Source organism: Pelophylax lessonae, assembly GCF_965119305.1.
Source record: "Pelophylax lessonae genome assembly, chromosome: 2".
Taxonomy (NCBI): Eukaryota; Metazoa; Chordata; class Amphibia; order Anura; family Ranidae; genus Pelophylax; species Pelophylax lessonae.
In genome coordinates this window covers 462130118-462153461 of record NC_138769.1, presented here as the reverse complement: position 1 = coordinate 462153461, position 23344 = coordinate 462130118, and the positions used below count along the sequence as shown (strand labels likewise).

At 38.8% G+C, this 23344-nt stretch overlaps 1 protein-coding gene across 1 annotated transcript in view; it reads right to left on the bottom strand.

Moving 5' to 3' along the window:
• Window positions 1–23344, bottom strand: part of LOC309546331 (cohesin subunit SA-2-like) — a 124601-nt gene that overhangs the window by 53585 nt on the left and 47672 nt on the right. The window contains exons 14-20 of the mRNA XM_082245944.1: window positions 16362–16469; window positions 10214–10319; window positions 6408–6519; window positions 4503–4606; window positions 4040–4132; window positions 2448–2537; window positions 1412–1615 (exon numbers count right to left, since the gene is read on the bottom strand). Coding sequence (XP_082102070.1) covers window positions 1412–1615; window positions 2448–2537; window positions 4040–4132; window positions 4503–4606; window positions 6408–6519; window positions 10214–10319; window positions 16362–16469 — 817 coding nt within the window. The remainder of the gene's footprint in view (window positions 1–1411; window positions 1616–2447; window positions 2538–4039; window positions 4133–4502; window positions 4607–6407; window positions 6520–10213; window positions 10320–16361; window positions 16470–23344) is intronic.

The window sequence follows — 23344 nt, the reverse complement described above, 5'->3', positions numbered from 1 at the left end:
CCGTATTGAGCACAGCAAAATTAAGGATAGCACCAAGGACACTAGTATATCTTCTGGCACAAGTTAACAACACGGAATATCATCACAAGAATATTGGACTATATTCATTGATGGGAATTTTTCCTTGCACACAGCATTTTGTATAACAATTGTTTATATATGTATAACAATTGTTTATATATGTTGTATATAATGTTTATATATTTATTTCCTTGCACATAACACTTTTTTTGTTGGCACAAGTTGCTCTTTGCACTATATTTGTGGGATATTATTGTTTATTAGACACTTTATAATTTATTTACCCACTCATTATTTTATCACCCAACACGGGTTATTGATTTATTATTGGATTTTTTTATTGTATTTATTTATTTATGCACCTATTTATCTATGCACTGATTGTTGGATATATATCACATTGTGCACACTTAAGGGTACACACACATATTTCAGCTTCAGTCTTACATTTTTATTGGAATTGGGCAACATTTTTTCGATTTATTTCTTTTCACCCTTATCATCACATTGAGTAGCGCTATAGCCCTTATATATATATATATATATATATACACACCTTACTTACCTATCATACTTCACACTATTGTGAGAAGTAGTTAGGGCCCGCAGCAACTCCATCAATATTACCGCAGATATTTTCCATTGCGTGGAATAATATAATTTCTTTTTTTGAAAAACAAAACTACTGATCTACATTCATGATACCCCTACCAAAATATATAAATTTATATATATATTAAAAAAGAATAGCGCACACATGCAAAAGAAATGATTATCAAATATGGAGACAATCCATAAATAAAAATGGGGATTCAGCCCCACCATATGGCCATATTGTGCTCAAGCCCACCACTGCGTCAAAGTACCCCATTATCAGTGGGTCCTACACTATCCATAAAAAAGGGGTGAATCTGTGTATATACACACACACACACACACACACACACACACACATATATATATATATATATAGATTATATATCTGTTTATTAGCAGGAAAAGTATATGTAAAATCTTAACCCATTCCCGCCCTCCCCAGGATCCCTTTAAATAAACAGTGGTCATATGATCGGAGGCCGGTCTCACTAGCTACTGATCTCGATCTGTGGCCCAGAACTAAAGCTGTCTGCGACAGCTCAGTCTTTGTGCTGAAAGCATGCAGTGAGTGTGCTATCAGCATATAAATAACAGTGTATATAGTATGTACGGCATGTGGGCGTTAAAGCTCACCCTTTTGCCTCCATACATATGTGTCCGGCGGTCATAAAGGTTTTAAAGCAGAACAGCAAAAAATTAAAAAAGATTATTTGAAAACAAACAACGAAAAGCCATTTAACCCAATCAAACCTTGAATTAATATAGCATTACTAAAACTAGCCTTATAGCTTACCTCCTGCAGAATATCATCCAGCATTTGGCTGAAAGTGTCAAAGAGATGGTCAATCAGTTGTCTTTTGGAAAGGCCTACCACACTAAGGCTTGCCAGGTTCTCTTTACTCAGGCTACTGTATGTCTTAGAACAGACCTCAAGCACCCCTGCATCTGAATGATTAACAGCTATGTGTTCCATGTGCTTCAACAAAGCCTCCAAATTCTGTAAGAAATTTTGCTGTTATGAGATATCCATTTATTTAGGCATTTATCTTTACACATCAGTGAATTTAAAGTTAACTGAGGCACAAAAATATGCAATACAAGTTTAATGACTTTCCACACTGTTTTCCATTTCAGCATTGTCACACCCAGACCAGCTTCAAGGTCTACAAATTAGTACAGCTTCTATGAATCTGAATATTTAAAGTGGTTGTAAACCTCAGACATGATATATGAACAAAGCATATTCCTTTATAATGTGTAGTTGTCTCAATAAGGAGCACTAAGTGTAATTTCTGTCTGCCGCTTCGTTCTTCTGCTAATAACATAAATGACTTCTGAAAGTTTTCCTGAGACCAAGAGAAAAATGGAGACAGGAGAGGGAGCTCCAGCAGCTGACAGCCTCAGCTCTGTTCCTGTGCGCTGTATGGAGGGGGGAGTGTTTCTCCACACCAATCAGCTCTCAGAGCTCTCCTCACTGAGCTCTGTCCCCTTTTTTTCCTGAACTCTCACACAAGCACAAAATGTTTTTTGAATGGATGTAGAGAAGAGAAGACTGCAGATAACCAGGTACAACTATGTAGGAGGATTTGTTTAATCTCTGTGTATCACCTGAGGCCAGTCACAATGGAAATATGAGAGAGTTTACAAAAACTTTCACTGGTAATTTTGGTCCTCACACCTTCTGCTTCACTAGTGGTAAAACACAGACAATGGTATAATCTCTTGCGCCTTTTATTTTACAAAAAAGAAATAAAAAAACAAGACCGTCAGGTTTATGTTTACCAATTTGACGACTGGAAGTAAGGAAATAAATTACAATTCATAATTACCTTTTCCATATGTGTATTGGAATAAAGCTCCATATCAAAATATTGAGGGATTTGAAGGAGGTTTATCGTTTTATCAGGATCTGATGAAAACTGTAAATAAAATCAGACACAAGTAGTATGCATTAGAAATACTATTACATAATAGTAAATAGTAAATGCATGCCAGAGGAACAAGGCCCCACTAACAGAGCACCATGCTTCATGCTAACTGCTTTGCACCTTATGGCATATATAGCATAGCACATAAGGTGTAAGCCAAACTGTAACTCAGCTGTGAAAATATGCACAGGCAGATCATACATAAACACCATATTTAGGTAATAAATTGTTACACATATGTATATATGAAACACATATGGGAAAATTAACACAAACTGGCTTAGATTAAATCCAGTAATAGCCATCCCATATGACCCCATTAACCACTTGCCGACCGCCGCACGACTATCTACGTCGGCGGTCAGCCCCTCACAGGCAAAGTGACGTAGGGCTACGTCACTAGCTTGTGAGGGTCTAGCGAGCGAGCGCGCGCCGCCGGAGGCGCGCTCCCGCTCCCGCGTGGTCACGGACCCCCCCGTGCGTGTGACCGGCGGACCCGATGTCCGCCGGTCACTCTGCGATCGGCGGGGGAGAGGGAGAAAGTCAGGCGGCTTGTGTAAACAAGCTGCCTGTCATTCTCCCCTGTGTATGAAGGATGATCATACGGTTCTACTATGTAGAACCGTTGATCACTCTTCATACATCTGAAGCTACAGCCAATCACAGTAGAAAGCACGCCCCTAGGGACACACACCACCCCTCCCTTTCAAAAAAAGTTAACCCCTTCACTGCCAGTGTATTTTTACAGTAACAGTGCATATGTATAGCACTGATTACTGTAGAAATGTCACTGATAACCCCAAAAGTGGCAAAAATGTCAGTCAAGGGTCCGATCTGTCCGCCGCAATGTCGCAGTACCGCAAAAAAAATCGCAGATCGCCGCCATTACGCGTTAAAAAAAAAACAACAAAAATCTTTCCCTTTGTTAGTAAACGCGATAACTTTTGCGCAAACCAATCAAAATACGCTTTTTGCAATTTTTTTTACCAAACATAGGTAGCATAAAACAAATTGGCCGAAAATGTTAAAACATTTTGATTTTTACATTTTTTTGGGGGGGAATTTCATATAAAAAAATGTGAAAAATATTGCTATTTTTGCAAAATTTACGCTCTTTTTTGCGCGTGATCAAAAAATCGCACAGGTGATCAAATACCACCAAAAGAAAGCTCTGTTTGTGGGATAAAAAGGACGCCAAATTTGTTTAGATACAGCGTCGCACGACCGCGCAATTGTCCGTTAAAGTCACGCAGTGCCGAATCGCAAAATACCCCCTGGTCAGGAAGGGGGTAAAATCTTCCGGGGCTTAAGTGGTTAAAGTATATACACTAGCAACTAACTTTCTAAGAAAGATTTTTTTTAATATGCAGTTTTTCTGGGTTGAATCTCTAAATGCTTGAATAATCTGTTGAGAACCCCATATGCCATGCAAAGGCTTCCCACGCTGCTCTGATGTAACTTGAGTGACTAATGTGTTAGTTCTTATGTATTACCTTTGCCAGCAGCAAGGGAATGGTGGCTGCAAAATGTTCAGTAATTCTTTGTCTGTCTTCCATTTGAGCTTTCTTTTCCTTGGCTGAGAGAACCTAACAGAAAGCAACAAATACTTATACACAATATTTCTATGCATTTCACATGTGTTCTATATATACAATGTAACATGTAAGAGGCATACAATTTGAGTCCCCATATTGTAAAGGTAACATAATCCAAGTGATAAAAGCATAATGGTGCACAGACCACAAGAAGGCAAGCACTATATTTAGGTTTGCAGCTGTTTGTATCCAATGATAAGTCTGAGAAGTACACTGAATATTCAACATGAGCTAGGGCAACAGATGAATGTGGCACAACACATGTTTCACTTCTTCTTGCTATTCAGAAAATATGCATAATGAAGTCATGCTGCTAGGGTAATATAACCAGTGCTGCTAAATTAACTTTGTATGAACAAACCTTTCTGCCCGCTCCTCTGCCTATAGGTGGATGGCCTTCCATTGCTTCTCGGACAGTTGCTAGCATAAGTTCTACCAGAAGGTTTTCTTGTGTCACATTTAAACCTGAAAACCAAGAAGCCATTTGAAAAGACAAATTATATATTATCATGCTGAACAATATGAAAAGGGGACCTGTGTTTCATTCCACATAACTCAACATTTAACAAACTAAATTTTAAAGCCACTCTGTCGCCAGCTAGCACGTAAAAGTGAAGCCAATCATCACTACAGCTGACGCTGGAATCTTTTGCATTCAACAATTCTGGGTGTGTCGGATGCCTGCATCTTTCTGCTGCACGCTTTGGTTCCACCTGCAGGCTACTATATTACTAGTGTATCCCTGCAGCTCTAAAGAGAAACACCAGTAGAGCAGCACCCAGCAGAACTGTTGCAAACTTCAGAATGGAGAGTATTTGTGCAAAAGAGTGAAGACTGGATTTACCAGCAGAGGGCCTTATAAGATTTGCACTAAAAAGCCACTGCATAGTAAACAATGAGGATACACTAGTACACTGAGATGAGCATGCACAGCTCAGTATACAATCTTAGCATAAAGCAAATGTTTCCGGATGGCTGCACTTTCAATAATCCTTTTTATTGAAGCTTCATGTGACAAGTTGTTATCAGATGGAGCAGGGGAGAAAGAGGTATATGTGTTTCACGCAAAGGTTAGCTCTTAGTCATTACCCATTGAAACTAGTCACCACAGTCACCTATATACTGTTCTAATGTGTCATTATTAGGGTACAGATGAACTAACCAATTAAAAACAGTACTCCACCAGTATCACAAAGAAAACCCGGCTGCAGTACATGGCACATACACTTAAACCTTATCTGAAGACTTCGGTGCAGATCCACTGCCACAATCTTAGCATACAGGGGTGCCCAGAAAAATGTGAATGTAAAGGATTTTTTTTTTAAACAAACATTTAATATTTACCTGCTCTGTACAATGGGTTTGCACAGAGCATCTCTGAATCGTCTCTTCTTGGGTCCCCCCCACAGCGCTCCTGGCTCCTCACCCTGCCAAGTGGCTTGCTATGAGGCACTCTTGTGTGCTCGCTCCCGAGCCAGCTGTGTGTGTCCTGGCACAGTGTGCCCTGAATGTAGATCTACTTAATCTGCAGCGCTGACTTCATTGGCTGTAGCCAATGTGAATATCTTCTAAACTGAGCACGTTTTGAAGATAGTCACAGTATCAACAGATAAGCCTTATGATCAGCTTACCTGTAGGGAAACTAGCAGCATGAGTTAGCTACAGCAAGGTGCATGCAAGTGCCTTCGATTATTTTTCTGCTTTTTTTTATGTTTTATGAAAGTACCAATTTCAGCTATTTTTGCACTTCCCTTCTGTCTGGCCTTTATAATTATAGACCAATAGTGAGGTGCAGGAGGCTTCAAAGCTTCAAGGCAACCTGGGTGCTTCTAAAATAACTAAAGGTGCATTCAGCCACCTCTGGGCATAAATATTTAACAGATACTGAAAGTTTACTGGCCTATTGTATTACCAAAGACATTACACAGACAACTGATATATTTTTTTTAAACCCATCCCTGCTTTTGTACTTTCAGCTACTCAAATACTGAATTTTGAGAAAAAGCAATGGGCCATCCTGCCTAGCTGCTACTGGTCTTGTTACCTGAAATGTAAACCTGAAAATATTGTTTCTTGACAATGACATATTTGGTGCCGATTGACTGGTATATATTGCCTTGTTTTTTCCTGACATTGTTAGATACTGTTTTTCTTAAATGAAGAATTAAAAAAAAAAAGTAAAGCACATTTTTTTTATTAATTATTAATTGTAAGTTGTCAGGTGTTCACATTCCCTAAACTAAAGGACCCTTTTGCCATTACTCACATGTTTTTTCCTTATCTTGCAGGAGGATGGATGTCATACATTGCCAATCCTTTAGAAATCCAGGTGTGCAATCCCAAAGACTGTCAACAAGGTATGTAATGTGCTCATGCAACTGAACAGGAAAGAGATTTTCACTCATTAGAAATGTCAGTCACTTAAAAACCTCAATTACTTCTCAAAACATTGTTTCAAGCGAAAATTGCCTTACAACATAACCTCATATTGTTTCTCATTCAATGTTCTTATTAGAAGAAAGTTTTAAAAAAATGACAAAGATGGGCTACAATGCTTGGTAAGATAACTCCAGTGACACTGTTTTAACAGTTTGCCAGTACATTACAAACATATACATATAGTATTACAGTACTTTTAGGTCCATGTAACTTTGCTCAACAAGGATCAATCATTTTCATAAAAAGAAAGACAAGAGAAAGGTGGAAAACAGGGTCAAGAAGAAGGAAAGAGGTAAGAGTCAAGAGGATGGAAATGGGGAAGGGTTGGGTCAGGCAAGTGCCCCAGGGTCATGGGCAGGACATAACCAGCAGCATCCAGTGCGCCTAAAAGTCCAGCAACTGCCAATCAAAATAGCTTGGCAAACACCTGGTGACCTAAGGCTCCCAACATTTATTTTAAACCTTAGCATAGTTTTAAAAACTTAGCAGAGAGTTTCCAATTAGAACATTTCTACCGAAGTCTGAAATTAGATTATATCTAAACCGAAAAACAAAAATTGAATGTATTGCAGCTTTACATTTCCCTCGATTTGGTGGCTAAACTCTTTTCACACTTTTTTCTTCTTTAATATAAACCTGCAAGGAACACCCTACCTGTCCTTGGATGACAGCTGTACTGTATCTACGAGGAGCAGTGTTGTCACCTTATGACAGAAGTCTGTAACATCCCCCTGTGTCCCTAACATAGGGGGAGGTGTTTTGTGGTCAATGACGATATCTAGGAACAATGCTAACTGATCTCTTCCCGTTTTCCTCCTTTTCTCTGTCTATCCCTTCTGCTTTTTCTTTATTCTGCCTCTCCTTTATTACTTTCTTACTTCCCAGCCTTGGAAGTCTCTTTTCTGTTGTTCAGCTCTACCCGATTTGGTTTTTAGATCTTAATGCCTCTTTTTTATGGTATCATTGATGGCTCTCTGGAATCAAAATACACTATGCGCAGTTTTTTCTTTCTATTCCTTGTTCTTTGTTCATGCGTTCCATCAGATCCACATGGTGTCTCCCCTTCCTTACCTAACCATAGTACTGTGTTTCAGAGCATGTATTTCTTTCTTCCAACAATGTCTCTTTATCTCTTTTGCCTGTAAGTTATCATGATGTTGTCGTCATTTTACTGACATTGTTTTTGACTTTTTTGGAAAGCTGTTGCACTTGTATCTGTCATTGATAAATGTGACCTTTCCTACCTGTTTTGTACCAAACATTTGTGAATAAAGTGAATTATAAAAAATGCTAACTGTTAAAAGTCAGCAGACGAAGAGGATGTTATCAGATCACAAGATTTTTGGCTAAATGAAGCTTTTTTTTTTTTTTTTTTGGACTTGTCGAACAGTTATAACAAAATGCTTTTAATGTTATTTTCAGCAGACCATAAGGGAGCAAGTAAGAGAAATTTATTGTTAGAGTTTTTAATAACAGCTGAAGTCAGCAAGCTAAAGGGCCAAGCTTTCGGCATTAGTATGTGTTGCTGGCATTTTGTTGTTGTCTGTTGTTCAGATTAAGTGAGAAGTACAGCCAAAGCTCGTTTTCAGCAGACTAGGCTCAGGTAGGGTTGCGACAATAAAGTGTGGAACCGCCCAGATGCCCGGACCAGCATCTGGCTCAGCCTCACAGTGAGCCGCTGGTGGCAGAGCAGAGAGCGATGACTGACAGTTACCTGCTCTCTGCTCATGGAGCTCTGAGAACTGAGCGATCAACAGTGTTTTAGTCGGCGGGGGGGGGGGGGCAAATGCAGCATCGGATCAATGCTGCATACACCTAGATATGATTTTTGGAAGAAAAAAAAAGACCAACTTCTCTTTTAAGGACTTATGACCATAGGCACTTGTAATAAAGTTTGAAGTATGGCACAAACCCTTCACCATAACTTTTGAACAACTGGGCATGACCACAAGTTAAGGAAAAAGGTGCCAGGCTCAGTACCATATGTGCTATTCTAGTGGGGAGATTGTACCAAGGACTTGTTATCAAAATAAAAAAAAAAAACCTGTTCAACAGAATAAGCTTACTTTCATGGTGTTCTTACGCATCTGTCTGATGCCTATGTAAAAATGTATTTGTTAGAGTCCTTTGTTAGAATCCTTCCAATTAATTTCTTCTATTTGCTCTCTTTTGGTCTATTTATTATAGCAATAATTTTGTTATAGCTGTTGGATAAATACCTAATGATTCTGCCAGAACTCTAGTGAGCTAAAAACATCCTTTACTCTCTGACTCTGCTGACTGTTATCAGTTTGCACTGTTCCCAATTCTCTCTATGAACCACAGAACACCCCATCCTATATCACTGAGATGAGGAGAGGGGAGGTGTTCTGTAGTCCATACTTCCTGTCCTGTCAGTGTGACAATGCTGCTCCTTGTAGATACAGTACAGTGAGTGCTGTTTACAAGTAAGTGCCATCACCTTAGAACAAGAAGTGTTACTGGCAGGATCACCAGGAAAAAAAGTGGACAAAAAAGCCTGAAAAAAAACAATGCAGTCACCACATCTATATACTGGTGAGCTGCAATTTTTTACATTGTTTGTTCTAAGGTTAGATAAACTTTAACAACTTTGATAAAAGCCATAGTTTTTAAAATGTTACTGGAAATATCTCTCTAGCTGTTATGTTGCACAGAGAATGCTGCTCTAGAACAGCGCTATTAATTTCCATAGTCAGATAATTTGATACCTGTACCTCCTCTATATGTTTAGAGATTGTGTGTGACAACTTCTAGAAGAAAGTCATTCATTTTATACATAATTCTGCACTCACCTGTTACCTGCTTTCTACTTTCCAGAGCCATGTGGCATTTCTTGGGCCAAATACATATATCTGCCTCACGATATGTCACTACTATAGGAATATACCAGGTGGAAGTAGAGATGGTAATTGTCCTCATTAGAGTTATACGAAATTGAGAAAATCACATAACAAAACACTGCTCAGTATTGGACAATGTGGCATTATTATGGATGATGATTCATTTTTTACTTTTAAATGTGGGATATTTGGACACCACTCTAGTTAGTTGATTTCATTTTTACTACCTGCCACTAAAGCAGGTCATAGATGAGTCATTTTTTTTCTTTCAACCAGAAGGTTGAACAAAAAAATAACTTGATTTCCTCATCCACAATTTGGATGGAGGAATCCTCACTGCTGAGGCTTTGTATTCTGACAGCGGGGAGACTTCCCCGCTGTTAGAATATACTGATCAGCGCTGCCAGCTATAGCTGACGGCGCTGATAGAGAGGGGAAAATCCAACAGGGTGGTTGTACAGAAGACAATCAGTAGTCGACTTTTGTACAATAAGCCTGCCCGTACATGGTTTGAAATGTGGCCAGTCCCTGCTGAACCAACCAAATTTGATCCATGTATGGCTGGCTTAACCCTATAAGCAGTTCATGAACAAGAATGTCACAAACCTATTTTTGAATATTGCAAAAAGCCCTCTTTTTTCCCAGATCCTCCCCCACTCCACCCAGACTATTGTTTTTCTTACATACTGGGCCTCCTTTTCAACCATTACCTATTTACAGAGCCATGTCTACTCATCTGTACACAAATAGTGGCTTTAGAATTATATCATACCTCACTTTCAAGGAAGAAATCCAGCAGCTTCCTTAGCAGTCTTACATTGTGATCAGATCCTTTTGTCTTCTGTGAACTTAATCCTCTGACAGCTGGGATCAAATAGCTGTAATACATATAAGGGAGGGAATCTGATATTTACCAAACATTTTCTGCAGATTAGTCTTGTAGGTGGATGTGTTTTAAATTACAGTGATTGATTCACCACCAGTGAATGTTCTGAAAAAAAAATTACATTTACTGCTTCATGTCTATGCTCTATGCTTTAGTATCAATTATGACAACTGGAGCAAAGGAAAATAAGACTGTTGTCCATATCAACCAATCAGGATTTACCTTCCGCTCTCTAACCTACTCTAAGAAAATAAACAAAAGTCCCAAAAAAGTAAACATTTTATTCCATAATTCTATATACATATCTACTGATCGACTTCTGTACAACCACCCTGTTAGGTTTTTCCTGATTGGTCAGTGCTGCCAGCTATAGCCGGTGTAGATGTATACTGACGGCGGAGATGTTTCCCACTGTCAAACTACATAGGCTTAGTGGGAAGGAAGTAGGTGGATTCGGGGAATCAGGCCTTTTTTTTGTTCAACGTGCTGGTTGACGATAAAAAATAACTAATGTATGGGCTGCCCTATCTTTTTCATGAAAAAATCAAGAAACATATGGAAAATAAAGTAACTTAAAAAGATACCCATTGCCCGTAAAACATGTTTCCAGCAACATTTTAGCACAATTTCAGCATGCCTTCAAATAATTTGACACTTAGAAAAAAAATGTATACTGTGTCTCTTGGTGGTGGTGAACTTTCTAAATAGAGGGGTCCTCAATTGTGGCCCCTGACATGACCAAAGGGCCATACATAGTATTAGGCATCCCTAGTACTAAAGAAGACAAAGAGACAGGTCAGAGACTGGACATGCCACAAGCATGGCTGGAGACATAAAAACTAAAAGAGTGTAATCTGTTCAGTTTCGAAAATTGATTAAAAGAATGCATGGAAACTGAATCTTTTTACATACACTATATTACCAAAAGTATTAGGACACGTGCCTTTAAACAAATATGAACTTTAATGGCATCCCAGTCTTAGTCCGTATGCGCACAAATGCACTTCTAGAAGAATGGTCAAACATTCCCATAGAGACATTCCTAAACCTTGTGGACAGCCTTCCCAGAAGAGTTGAAGCTGTTATAGCTGCAAAGGGTGGGCCAACTCAATATTGAACCCTACGGACTAAGACTGGGATGTGCGTTTAACGACAGGTGTCCCGATACATTTGGTAATATACAGGTGCATCTCATAAAACTAGATTATCATCAAGAAGTTAATTTCAGTAATTCAACTCAAAAAATGAAACTCATATTTTATATAGATGCGTTGGTATATTTCAAGCATTTCTTTTTTTTTAATGTGATGGTAGATGATATAATATTACAAAGGCCCAATAAAAAAAGGATTTTAATACAGAAATGTTGGCTTACTGAAAAGTATGTCAATGTACAGTATAGTATGCACTCAATACTTCGTCGGGGCTTCTTTTGCATGAATTACTGCATCAAAGCAGTGTGGCATGGAGGTGATCAGCCTGTGGCACTGCTGAGGTGTTATGGAAGCCCAGGTTGCTTTAATAGCAGCCTTCAGCTTGTCTGCTTTGTTGGGACTGGTGTCTCTCATCTTCCTCTTGACAATACCCCAGATTCTCTGTGGGGTTTAGGTCAGGAGAGTTTGTTGACCAATCAAGCACAGTGATACAATGATCATAAAACCAGGTATTGGTACATTTGGCAGTGTGGGGCGGTGCCAAGTCCTGCTGGAAAATGAAATCAGCAACTCCATAAAGCTGGTCAGCAGAGGGAAGCATGAAGTGCTCTAGAATTTCCTGGTGGAGGGCTGCGCTGGCTTTGGACTTGATAAAACACAGTGGACCAACACCAGCAGATAACATGGCTCCCCAAATCATCACTGACTGTGGAAACCTCACACTGGACCTCATGCAACTTGGGATACTCTGCCTTTCCACTCTTCCTCCAGACCTGGATTTTCTAATTAAATGCAAAATTTTCCACAGTCTGTGATGATTTGGGGAGCCATGTCATCCGCTAGTATCCACTAGTATTGGTCTGCTGGGTTTTATCAAGTCCAAAGTCAGCGCAGCCCTCTACCAGGAAATTCTAGAGCACTTCATGCTTCCCTCGGCTGACCAGCTTTATGGAGATGCTGATTTCATTTTCCATCAGGACTTGGCTTCTGCCCATACTGCCAAAAGTACCAACACCTGGTTTAATGAACATGGTATCATTGTGCTTGATTGGCCAGCAAACTTGCCTGACCTAAACCCCATAGAAAATCTGTGAGCTATTGTCAAGAGGAAGATGAGAGATACCAGACCCAACAACGCAGACAAGCTGAAGGCTGCTATTAAAGCAACCTGGGCTTCCATGTAGTAATTCATGCAAAAGCAGCCCAAACCAAGTATTGAGTGCATACTATACTGTACAGTGCCTTGAAAAAGTATTCATACCCCTTGACATTTTCCACATTTTGTCATGTTACAACCAAAACCGTAAATGTATTTTATTGGGATTTTATGTGATAGACCAACACAAAGTGGCACATAATTATGAAGTGGAAGCAAAATTATCAATGGTTTTCAATTTTTTTTTTCTTTACAAATAAAGATATGCAAAAGTGTGGCATGCATTTGTATTTAGTCCTTTTACTCTGACACCCCTAACTAAAATCTAGTTAAACCAATTGCTTCTAGAAGTCACCTAATTAGTTAATAGAGTCCACCTGTGTGTAATTTAACCTCAGTATAAATACAGATGTTCTGTGAAGCTCTCAGAGGTTTTTTAGAGAATCTTAGGGCTCTTTCACACGGTCCGCCTCCATAGGCGGATCCGTGCTGCTCAGCGGGGATCAATCCGCGATCCCCGCTGAGTCGGCGGATGACAGCTCTGTCTCCGCTTGCAGTGTGGAGAGGGAGGTGTCACAGCCCCCGCTGCTCTCTATGGGGAATCGGATGAGAGCAGACCGCCTGTCCGCTCTCATCCGATCCCATCCGATCCCCAGGACGGATGGAAAATAGGGTTTCCATCCGTCCGGATTTCACGGACAGGATCGGATGTGGATGGCAGCGGGTGTCAGCGGACATGTCACCGCTGACATCCGCTGCTCCATAGGGCTGAATGGGGCATCTGATCAGATCCGCCTAAAAAACTGACAGGCGGATCTGATCGGACCGCCCGTGTGAAAGAGCCCTTAGTGAACAAACAGCATCATGAAGGCCAAGGAACACACAAGACAAGTCAGGTATAAAGTTGTGGAGAAGTTTAAAGCAAGGTTAGGTTATAAAAAAATATCCCAAGCTTTGAACATCTCACGGAGCATTGTTCAATCCATCATCTGAAAATGAAAAGAGTATGGCATAACTGCAATCCTACCAAGACCGGCCGTCCACCTAAACTGATGGGCCGGACAAGGACAGCATTAATAAGAGAATCAGCCAAGAGGCCCATGGTAACTCTGGAGGATCTGTAGAGATCCACAGCTCAGGTGGGAGAATCTGTCCACAGGACAACTATTAGCCATGCACTCCACAAATCTGGCCTGTATGGAAAAGTGGCAAGAAGAAAGCCATTATTGAAAGAAAGACATAAGAAGTCCTGTTTGAGGTTTGCAAGAAGCCATGTGGGGGACACAGCAAACATGTGGAAGAAGGTGCTCTGGTCAGATGAGACCAAAATTAAACTTTTTGGCCTAAAAGCAAAACCCTATGTGTGGTGGAAAACTAACACTGTGCAAATACGGTACTTTTTGAATTTAATTACTCAAATAAATTAACTTTTTGATAAAATTCTAATTTTTATGAGATGCACCTGTAGTGTATGTTTATTTATCCATCTTCAGTTCAGTTCAGTTTACATCAGTATACATCTGTTTTTCACACGTCCATTTTTTTAGTTGTTGAAGAAAATAGAGTTTGTCTTGCCTAAAAATAGATGTAAATGGAAAGGATGTAAACAGATGACATCCGTTTACATCTGTTTAGATCAGCAAAAGCGGGAAAGGATACAACCCTTTTCTGTGTTTTTCTATAGACATAAAAAGATTCCAATTTGAGCCAAAGTAAACAGACATACGTCCATTTACATCCACCCTCTCATAGACATACACTGTTGTTCAGTGTGGACCTAAAAGATGGATCCAGACTTAACGCCCATGTGAAAAGGCCCAAACTGCAGAAGAGGTGTTTCGGGAGATATGTGACATGTGCTGGGGGCATGTTACATGCTGCTAGAGATCACTTCTATTACTACCCCTTTACAAACCATTGATCTCACATTTGTGCTATATACAGTCCTCATAAAAATCACTGTCCACACATGTGATGGTCCTCTCAGCAAGGTCCATTTTAACCACTTGCCGACCACTCACTGAGCTGGTACTGCGGCAAAGTGGCTGGTTATTGTCCAGCGACTTAGATCTACGTCGCTGGACTCCTCCCCTTCTCTGTGGCGCGCGCGCGCCACTGGAGGCTCGCTCCCGCTGTGTTCAGACACAGCGGGAGTCGGGCCAGGGGAGGAGAGGCGGTGATTGTGTAAACAAAGCGGGCGGATCTCCTATGTGACAGACAGTGACAGATTACAGGATTCAGCATAGCTGAACCTGTGATCTGTGCCTGTGTCACACAATCCCCTCCCCCCACACACGTCAGTAAGCACCAGGCATACATTTAACCCTTTGATCACCAATAAAGTTAACTCCTTCCCTGCCAGTGTCATTATTACAGTACCAGTGCATATCTATAGCACTGATTACTGTAGTAATGTCACTGGTACCCCCAAAAGTGTCAAAAATGTCAGTTAGGGGTGCGATCTGTCTGCCGCAATGTCGCAGTCCCGCAAAAAAAAAAAATCGCCGATTGCCGCAATTACTAGTTAAAAAAAAAAAACAATAAAAATGACATAAATCTTTCCCGTAGTTAGTAGCTGCGATAACTTTTGCAAAATACGCTTATTGCGATTTTTTTTACCAAAAATATGTAGCAGAAAACAAATTGGCCTAAAATTTTAAAAAATTTAAATTTTTAAATTTTTTTTTGGGGGGGGGGGGGGTTCATATAAAAAATTTGAAAAATACTGTTATTTTTTCAAAATTGTCCCTTTTTTTTGTTTATAGCACAAAAAGTAAAAATCGCACAGGTGATCAAATACCACCAAAATAAAGCTCTATTTGTGGGGAAAAAATGACATAAATTGGTTTGGGTACAGTGTTGCACAACCACGCAATTGTCCGTTAAAGTAACGCAGTGCCGAATCGCAAAATATGGCCTGGTCAGGAATGGGGTAAATTCTTCTGGTCTTAAAGCGGTTAAAAATATGCTCATTGAGAATTTTTTTCTCAAAGACATGTAGCTAAATACATTATGGCCTAAATATATGACAAAAAATGAATATATTGGATATTTTTTAACTGTCAAAGTAGAAAATGTCAATTGTTTTGCAAAATTTTCGCTCTTTTTTTATTAATATCGCAAAAAATTAAAAGCGCCGAGGTAATCAAATACCACCAAAAGAAAGCTCTGTTTGTGGGAAAAAAAGGACATAAATTTCGTTTGGGTATGGCATTGCATGACCGCGCAATTGTCAGTTAAATTAGCACAGTGCCAAGTTGCAAAAAGTGGCCTGGACGTAAAGCAGGAAAATCCTCCAGTGGTAAAAGATAAAACAAATACATAAAAAGAGACACAGGGGTGGAAAAATAAAAACAAAGTGCTCAAGAAACAAAGCAAACTATTTCACTGGCAGAAACCAATCTAATGGATATTTTTCCCTTCATTCGTCTGCGATCTGGTTCTTGCAGTGGAATGGGGCCTCAGTTCCAGAAGTTTGGGTACTACAGTACCTGGGGACAACTCTTGTAGTAAGGTGCTACACCACTTTCTCTTACCCCATTATTAATGCGGCTCCTTTATTTGACTATATGAATTTAGAAAATGATTTGATTCTGAAAAATTATATAATGCAACTACTAAACTCGGAACAAAATTAATTTGGCTTTCAAAAGAAGTATCCATTTTTAGATTATTATTAGCTATAGTAAAATTAAAGACACAAAAATGCTTAAATTTAAATTACCTTGTGTACAAAAACTCTCCAGCTGCTGTTGCCAGTGGCCTGTGTGTAGCATATACAAACTGGTACAACATCTCACAATCTTCACTCCCAAACAGATCTTCACAGTTTCTGCAAGAAGATAAACCAGACCCTATTCTGTGAGATCAGTTTCATTCCAGCATAACAAGGGACAACAAATGTATTGTACAAATGCACAAATAAAGCAATTCTTCACTTTGTGTAAAGTGCTACTGGTGGTGCCAGAAGGACAACAATACCCCTGGTACAAAGAGATTCTTTCATTCCCAGTAATAAGAAGTGATTTTGTACTTCTACTGTATATGTAGTGCTATTTAAAAATGGATCAATGAATACAAGGATCAATAATACATAATGTGACTATCAGATGCAAACACACAAAATATTATTTTTATTATCAAATCTAATATTTTATATTATATTTTCCTTTTTATGACAGAAGGGATTCATACATATCATCTTTACATCTAATAAAGATAGATATTGGGGTAGATTTACTAAAACTGGTGTCGCCAGAATCTGGTGCAGCATTGCATGGCAGCCAATCAGCTGCTAACCTGAGCTTGTTCAGTTAAAGCGGTTGTATCCTCAAAAAAAACAAAAAAACCCTGCAGGACAAAGGCATAATGAGCAAGTATGCATCGCATACTAGCTCATTATGAAATACTTACCTTAGAACGAAGCCCCGACACGGTCGCCCGGACACCGATGAGGCAGTTGACATCTTCCCTCGGCGTCTCTTCCGGGTTTGGTGGCTCCGGTGCTGTGAGTGGCCGGAGCCGCGATGACGTCACTCTCGCGCATGCACACGGGAGTTCACTTTCCAGCAAGGAGTCGGACCTTCAGAGCGCATGTGCCGCTGGTGTCAGCGGCTGCATGCAGGGCAAATATCTCCTAAACCGTGCAAGTTTAGGAGATATTCATTTTACCTACAGGTTAGCCTTATTATAGGCTTACCTGTAGGTAAAAGTTAAAAAGTGGAGTATACTACCGCTTTAAGCTTTGGCAATAAAACCTGGAAGCTGATTGGTTTTGATGCAGAAGTGAGCCTTATTTTGCACTCTCCAGCTTTAGTAAATAAACCCCATAGCATTTTTGAGTAATTGCAGGTAGACATATTATATGGGTTTTATGACGAACTAGGCCAGAATCACAATAAAAGCTTACAGGAGAGCAGATCTTGCACATACAGAACAAACATGAACTTTGAAGCAGACCCAAAAATTGGAGATCTGCCAAAAAAAAAAAAAAATTTGCTATCCTAAAGAGAACACCAAGGAACTTTAAAGCATATATATATATATATATATATATATATATATATATATATATATTGTGAAGATCCACAAAATATAAGCGAACAAACACAGCACTTTTCGTCTGAGGAAAAAAAGCACCTCTTAATGAATACAAAAGCAGCTTGATATTTATATATACATATATATATATATATATATATATATATATATATATATATAACTAAGGCACAGCATTCTCTAGAGAGGAGAAAAGCAAGAAGAGGTGTGGGTGTGGATTGAATGGAAGTGAATAATCCCCTCTTAAAGGGGAAGGTCAAAAAAAGAAGGTGAGCGGGTGGTATGAATGATAGGGCACACAAGGGCGATCATGATCTTATATGTGAAGCACGAGATAGATGTCACAAGGAGGAGTCACTAAGAGATCGTTTATACTGTGGAACAATTTTTTATCACTGTTGCACCTGGAGATATCACTTTGTTGTGAATTTGTATATTATATTGAGTAGGACTTTTTCAGCTTACTGGATATTTTTTAGTTTATTAGTTGTACATGCAAAGAGCAGCACTGCACTATAAATTTACTAACACAGATTAACGTTTCGTAGGCGAAAGGGAGAATCAAAATAACAAAAAACAGCTGGTTATTATTTAATGGACATGAAGTTAGCTATGTACTTGAAAATAGTGGTCTCCATTACGTAACTGTAATAACTGTAAATTTGATTTTCTCTTGAAAATTTCATATATTTATCCAACAATATTAATAAACATTATGTTTAGATATAACAGCTTGTTATTTGCTATTTATCAGCTTCTCTATGCAGACTCCATATACAAAATATTTATATGAAAGGTTGTAATTAAATTTTAAATCTCTATAATTAGATATAAAATGTCAGCTCCTTTCTTTAAAAAAAAAAAAAAAGTGTTTTTGAATTGGACAAGTAAGAATAACATGTTTTAAGTTTGCTACTAAGCGGTCATTGACCATTTGTTATTATCTGTCATTACAGACTCCAGATGTTATTATCGATATAAATGACATATTCTGAATTAATGTAAATTGTTATTTAAAAGAGATATTTGTTCCTCATTATTGCTTTAACGGAGTTATACAACTGACTAGTGCTGATGAAATATCTGACAGTTCTGCCATATGTGGAAAACTTGTCATTACTGACAACTGGTGACAATCCATTGCATGATGGGCAGCCATTAAACTCTACAGTGTAAAAGTAAGACCATGGCTATAGCCAAGCTGCTATGTCAGTAATGATGTGGAACTGTCTCCTTTTTCCTGAAAGGCTCTGCATGATCCATCACTCGGTTTACAATGCCCTAGCAATAAGTAGGAAATAACTAACAACACTAGCAGAGAGATAATTCAAATATCTTAACAGCAAATATTAAAAGCAAATGCAGTAAAAGTTTCATGTATGCGTTATTGAGTACTGAAAATTTTAGTTCTGCTTATTTTGATTTAAATAAATATTTTTTGTGACATTCTGACACCAAAAATGTAGGGCAAGTCTATTCCTGCTACTCCTTTAATGCTGTTAGAGGTAACATGTAGTACTGTCAGAGTGCTCCTCAACCGACATGCAAATGCCCTGGGGAGAAATGCGCCTGGAGATTACATTAAAATTCTGCCAACTTATTATACTGTCTGTGCCATGCTGACCTGTATCACGTACCCACCTTTCCATTATTATCCATACATAATACTTCAACAACCTTCCAATGCTCCTGTGAGCTTCCATTCAATTATGGGTTTAAATGTGTCAATATTTCAAGATTATGCATATTAAATAAAGTTATTTTGGAAATTGTAGTTCTCAAACTATTGAAAAAAACAACTAGTAATACTATGGGTCTAACTTTACCTGGCGGTGCAATGACTACAGTATGTAAAGCAGTTTTCCACAGTGGACTTCAATTTTCTGCTGTCACATGAGAAAAAACATTTTTTTTTCATTACTGCACTACCCAATTTCAAAAACCCTCAAAAAATCCTGCTCTAAGTCATGTGCACTGAAGCAACACATTGCTCAGCCAATTAAAGCTACCAGCCACAAAAATAAAAACTAAAAAAAAGACAAAACAGGTTTTTTGGCAGTGTCTGAAAAATAGCTAATTACTGTATAAGCAAGGTTGTGAATTCAAAGTAGGATTGGACATGCAGCAATACTATGACCTTTATAATAAGTATCAATTGAACTTTAGTGTTAAAGTATACCTAAAAATGTTCCTAAAATCGCCTATAAAAGCACTGCCTTAACAAAACTAAAAAATAAATATCACAAAGATATCACACACATACACGAGCACACACAGTATATTTTTATACTTGGGACCTTGGGTAGTACCTTGAGACTTTCTGCATCCCAAGAGATCCTGAAGGCTAAAACTGTATAATCGGATGAGGCCGACCCCTATGCCTGATAGGACATAAAGTATCAACCTGGTGCATAAGATAAATGAATGTTAACCAATCAGAGCAGTATGACAAAACCTGTAAGGAACCATGGACCAAACAAGAAGCTGATGCTCAACCCCAACCAACCAAAATGGGTGGAAAAAAACAACAAATTCATATTTAGGGAAGAAAAAAAACACAACTTTTTGTGGCCAACAAGGAATGAGATAAAGTCGCTAATGGGAACAGGTACAAGACAAGGAACCAAAGAAAAACATGCGTGTGAAAGGAAGAACAGCTAGCCTAAGTAGGAAGACCCTAAGCCCATACTATAAGGGTCAAGAAATGAGAAACTCCATGTGTAGAGAAACTGTAAGGACAGACAACAACCTCACCAAGCAAGAAATACTAGAGGAGAATTCTAATTGACTATAAACAACAACCTACAAAGGGTGTGAAGTTGACTTCTGAGTCCAAAAGAGAAGCCAAGATTGGATCCCTCAAAGCCAACATGACTGAAGGGATAAGGTACAAGGAAACAGCCCCAACAAGTCTTGGCAGGAGTTGAAAGTTAGAATTTAATCATAAACTTGTAAGGTGGATTGCAACACTGATGAAGCTAAGGTTGAAGCTAGACACCCTCTCATCAGTAAGAAAGAAGCACCTCTGGGGAGTCCTCTAGGCATCAAGGGATCTTGCTAAAACAAAGCAGCAACATTGATGGAATAAAGAGGACTAGTCTTCTCAGTACATGTGCTGAGACAATGCCAGAGCCAATGGCTCTGGACCTTGAAATCACTCCTCAGCTAACTTGTTCCCAGGACAGGGTCTGGAAAGTGACTAACATAGATCCCAATGCCCAATAGTAACTTCCAGGCTGGTCTTGCCACATAAAATCCTGCAGGGTCTAGATACAGTTCTCCAAAGCTAGGCTGAGAAAAGGCAAGTCCAGATAGTGGCCATGTAGAGACCACCAGGTCAAGCAGTGATGCAGTAAGGAATCTTGATTTAAAAAAAATAGAAGACAAAATCTAAGAAAGAAGCCTAGCAAAATGATTATACCTTTGCCAGCAGAGAGGAAAAAAAGAAATCCATCCTCCTAGGATACTAGCAAAAAACAGAGAGATGTTGGGTAGAGGATGGGATATCTCACGCTGGCCTACAGAATTATGGCCCCTGTCCTGTAGGTGGCCAAATAAATTTATAGGAATTCCTGTGTCCCTGAATGGACAAGAAAGAAAGTTTTTTTTGTTCTTTTTTAGCTGTTGCCCAGCAGTACTCTTTACATTTTCATTTGTGATTATTCCTCACTAGTGTCCTCATGGTTATTATAAATTCAATCCATGCATGTAAATCAAAATGGATGTCTAATCATGCCTATAGTAATACATGATCTAAAAATCCAAGTTTGGTTGCCAATAGTCTATTGATATTTCAAACGATCCATGAATAATAAGTAATGCACCTTCTATAAGTACATATTGTATCCCAAAAAGGGCTTAATGGGTGATCAAAGATCACATTAAAAGTACACTTCATATGGAAATGGCTAGGCATTATTCTTTAGTAACAGAATGCCATTCTAAAATAATTAGAAAACCTCAATGTATTAAACTCTGATTATGACTGCAATGCCCACATGAATTAAAATATTCTTGCCAGGCATTTAAAACAGGACTATGGAATACCAGAACTGAAATCACTATTTTAATATAATTTGATGGTTTTAAAATAATATTTATGTGACCTCGGAGTGGAGGTGTCCGTTGAGACGTGGTCGTCTATGCTTCAGAATATGCATAAATGTTCTAAATCTATGTCAATAAAGAATACGGAAGTGAAGCTACACACCAGGTGGTATTTTACCCCTGACAGGGTACATAGGTTCTATCCTGAAGTCTCTGATCGCTGTTTTCGTGGCTGTGACGTGACGGGTAAAGTGCTCCATACCTTTTGGGAGTGTGGCCGATTGTCTGTGGTGTGGAGCAGGGTCTCGGATGCGATTTCTCGAATGCTTGATTCCAGGATCTCTCTTACCTCCCAAATGTGCTTATTATTTGCTAAGTTTCCAGGCGCTTCTGCACCCCCCCCCCCCCGGAGATTGGCGCGCACACTCTGTTGCTGTGGACTATAAACCTTAACTGGCGATCGGAGACGGTCCCTTGGACTCAGGTACTATCCCGAATGGAGGCGATCAGATGTATGGAAAGGGTATATCACACTCTGTATGATACTATGCATGTTTTTCATAAAAAATGGGAGAATTGGTCTACGGGCTGATTAGGTTCTCAGTTTCTTTTCTTGGCCGGACTCAGCACTCGGTGGCCTAGCTAGATGTTTCACCCATGCGGTTTTACTTCATTTCTCAGGAATGTATAGGTATTAATATTATTGTTTGTTTACCGAAGTATGCCTCTTTCAGATAGTATATAAATCTATGCAGGTTATATAATCCTACGGTATGCTAGTTGCGCTGTACGTGTACACTCCTTTATCTACAGTTAGGATTTTGCACGGCATTATTCTCTGACCTCTGCGATTATTTTGTAGCATCCTTGATATGGTTGTTATCTTGCTGGTTTATTCTTTCTTTGATATCTGAGATGCCGTCATACTAGACTTTTTTCTTTTTTTTTTCTCGTATATTTATACTCGCACCTCTTTGGTATATTATGTAATTGTACTTTTCTATTATGTCATACTTTGCTTTTGACTTTGATTTTGTTTGTTCTTGAAACCCAATAAAAACGTTTGTATTAAAAAATAATATTTATGATTTGAGAACCTTTTTTGGCCACATTTCAGGGGCTTTTTATAGGGCTACTTTATCATTACAATAAGGTAAAGGTAACTGACAAAGGAAATTTTTTTACATTTTTGGAGGAGAAAAAGGGGGATTTACATGAGTAAATCTAGGAACCTTTGCAGATTAAAATGAATAAATGCAAAAGTAGATACAAAACTGTATTTATCAATAATTTACATATTTTGAACATAGGCAACATACAGTAGCCCAACCAAAATGGCTCAATGCACATAAGCATTTTTTTTTTCTGTATCATCAGAGCAATACAAATAGGTGAAGTGCTGACCTCTAGTGGTATATATTATAATCCCACATATTTAAGTCATTCCGAGAAGCTTTGTCAGAAGCGTTGATATAGCTGCAAAAGGTGGGCCAAGTCAATATTGAACCCTACAGACTAAAGCTGGCAATACACTATACGAAAAATCATTTGAAATCATTTTCAAAAAACGAACACTCGGCCGTGACCAGATGATCGTGCCAT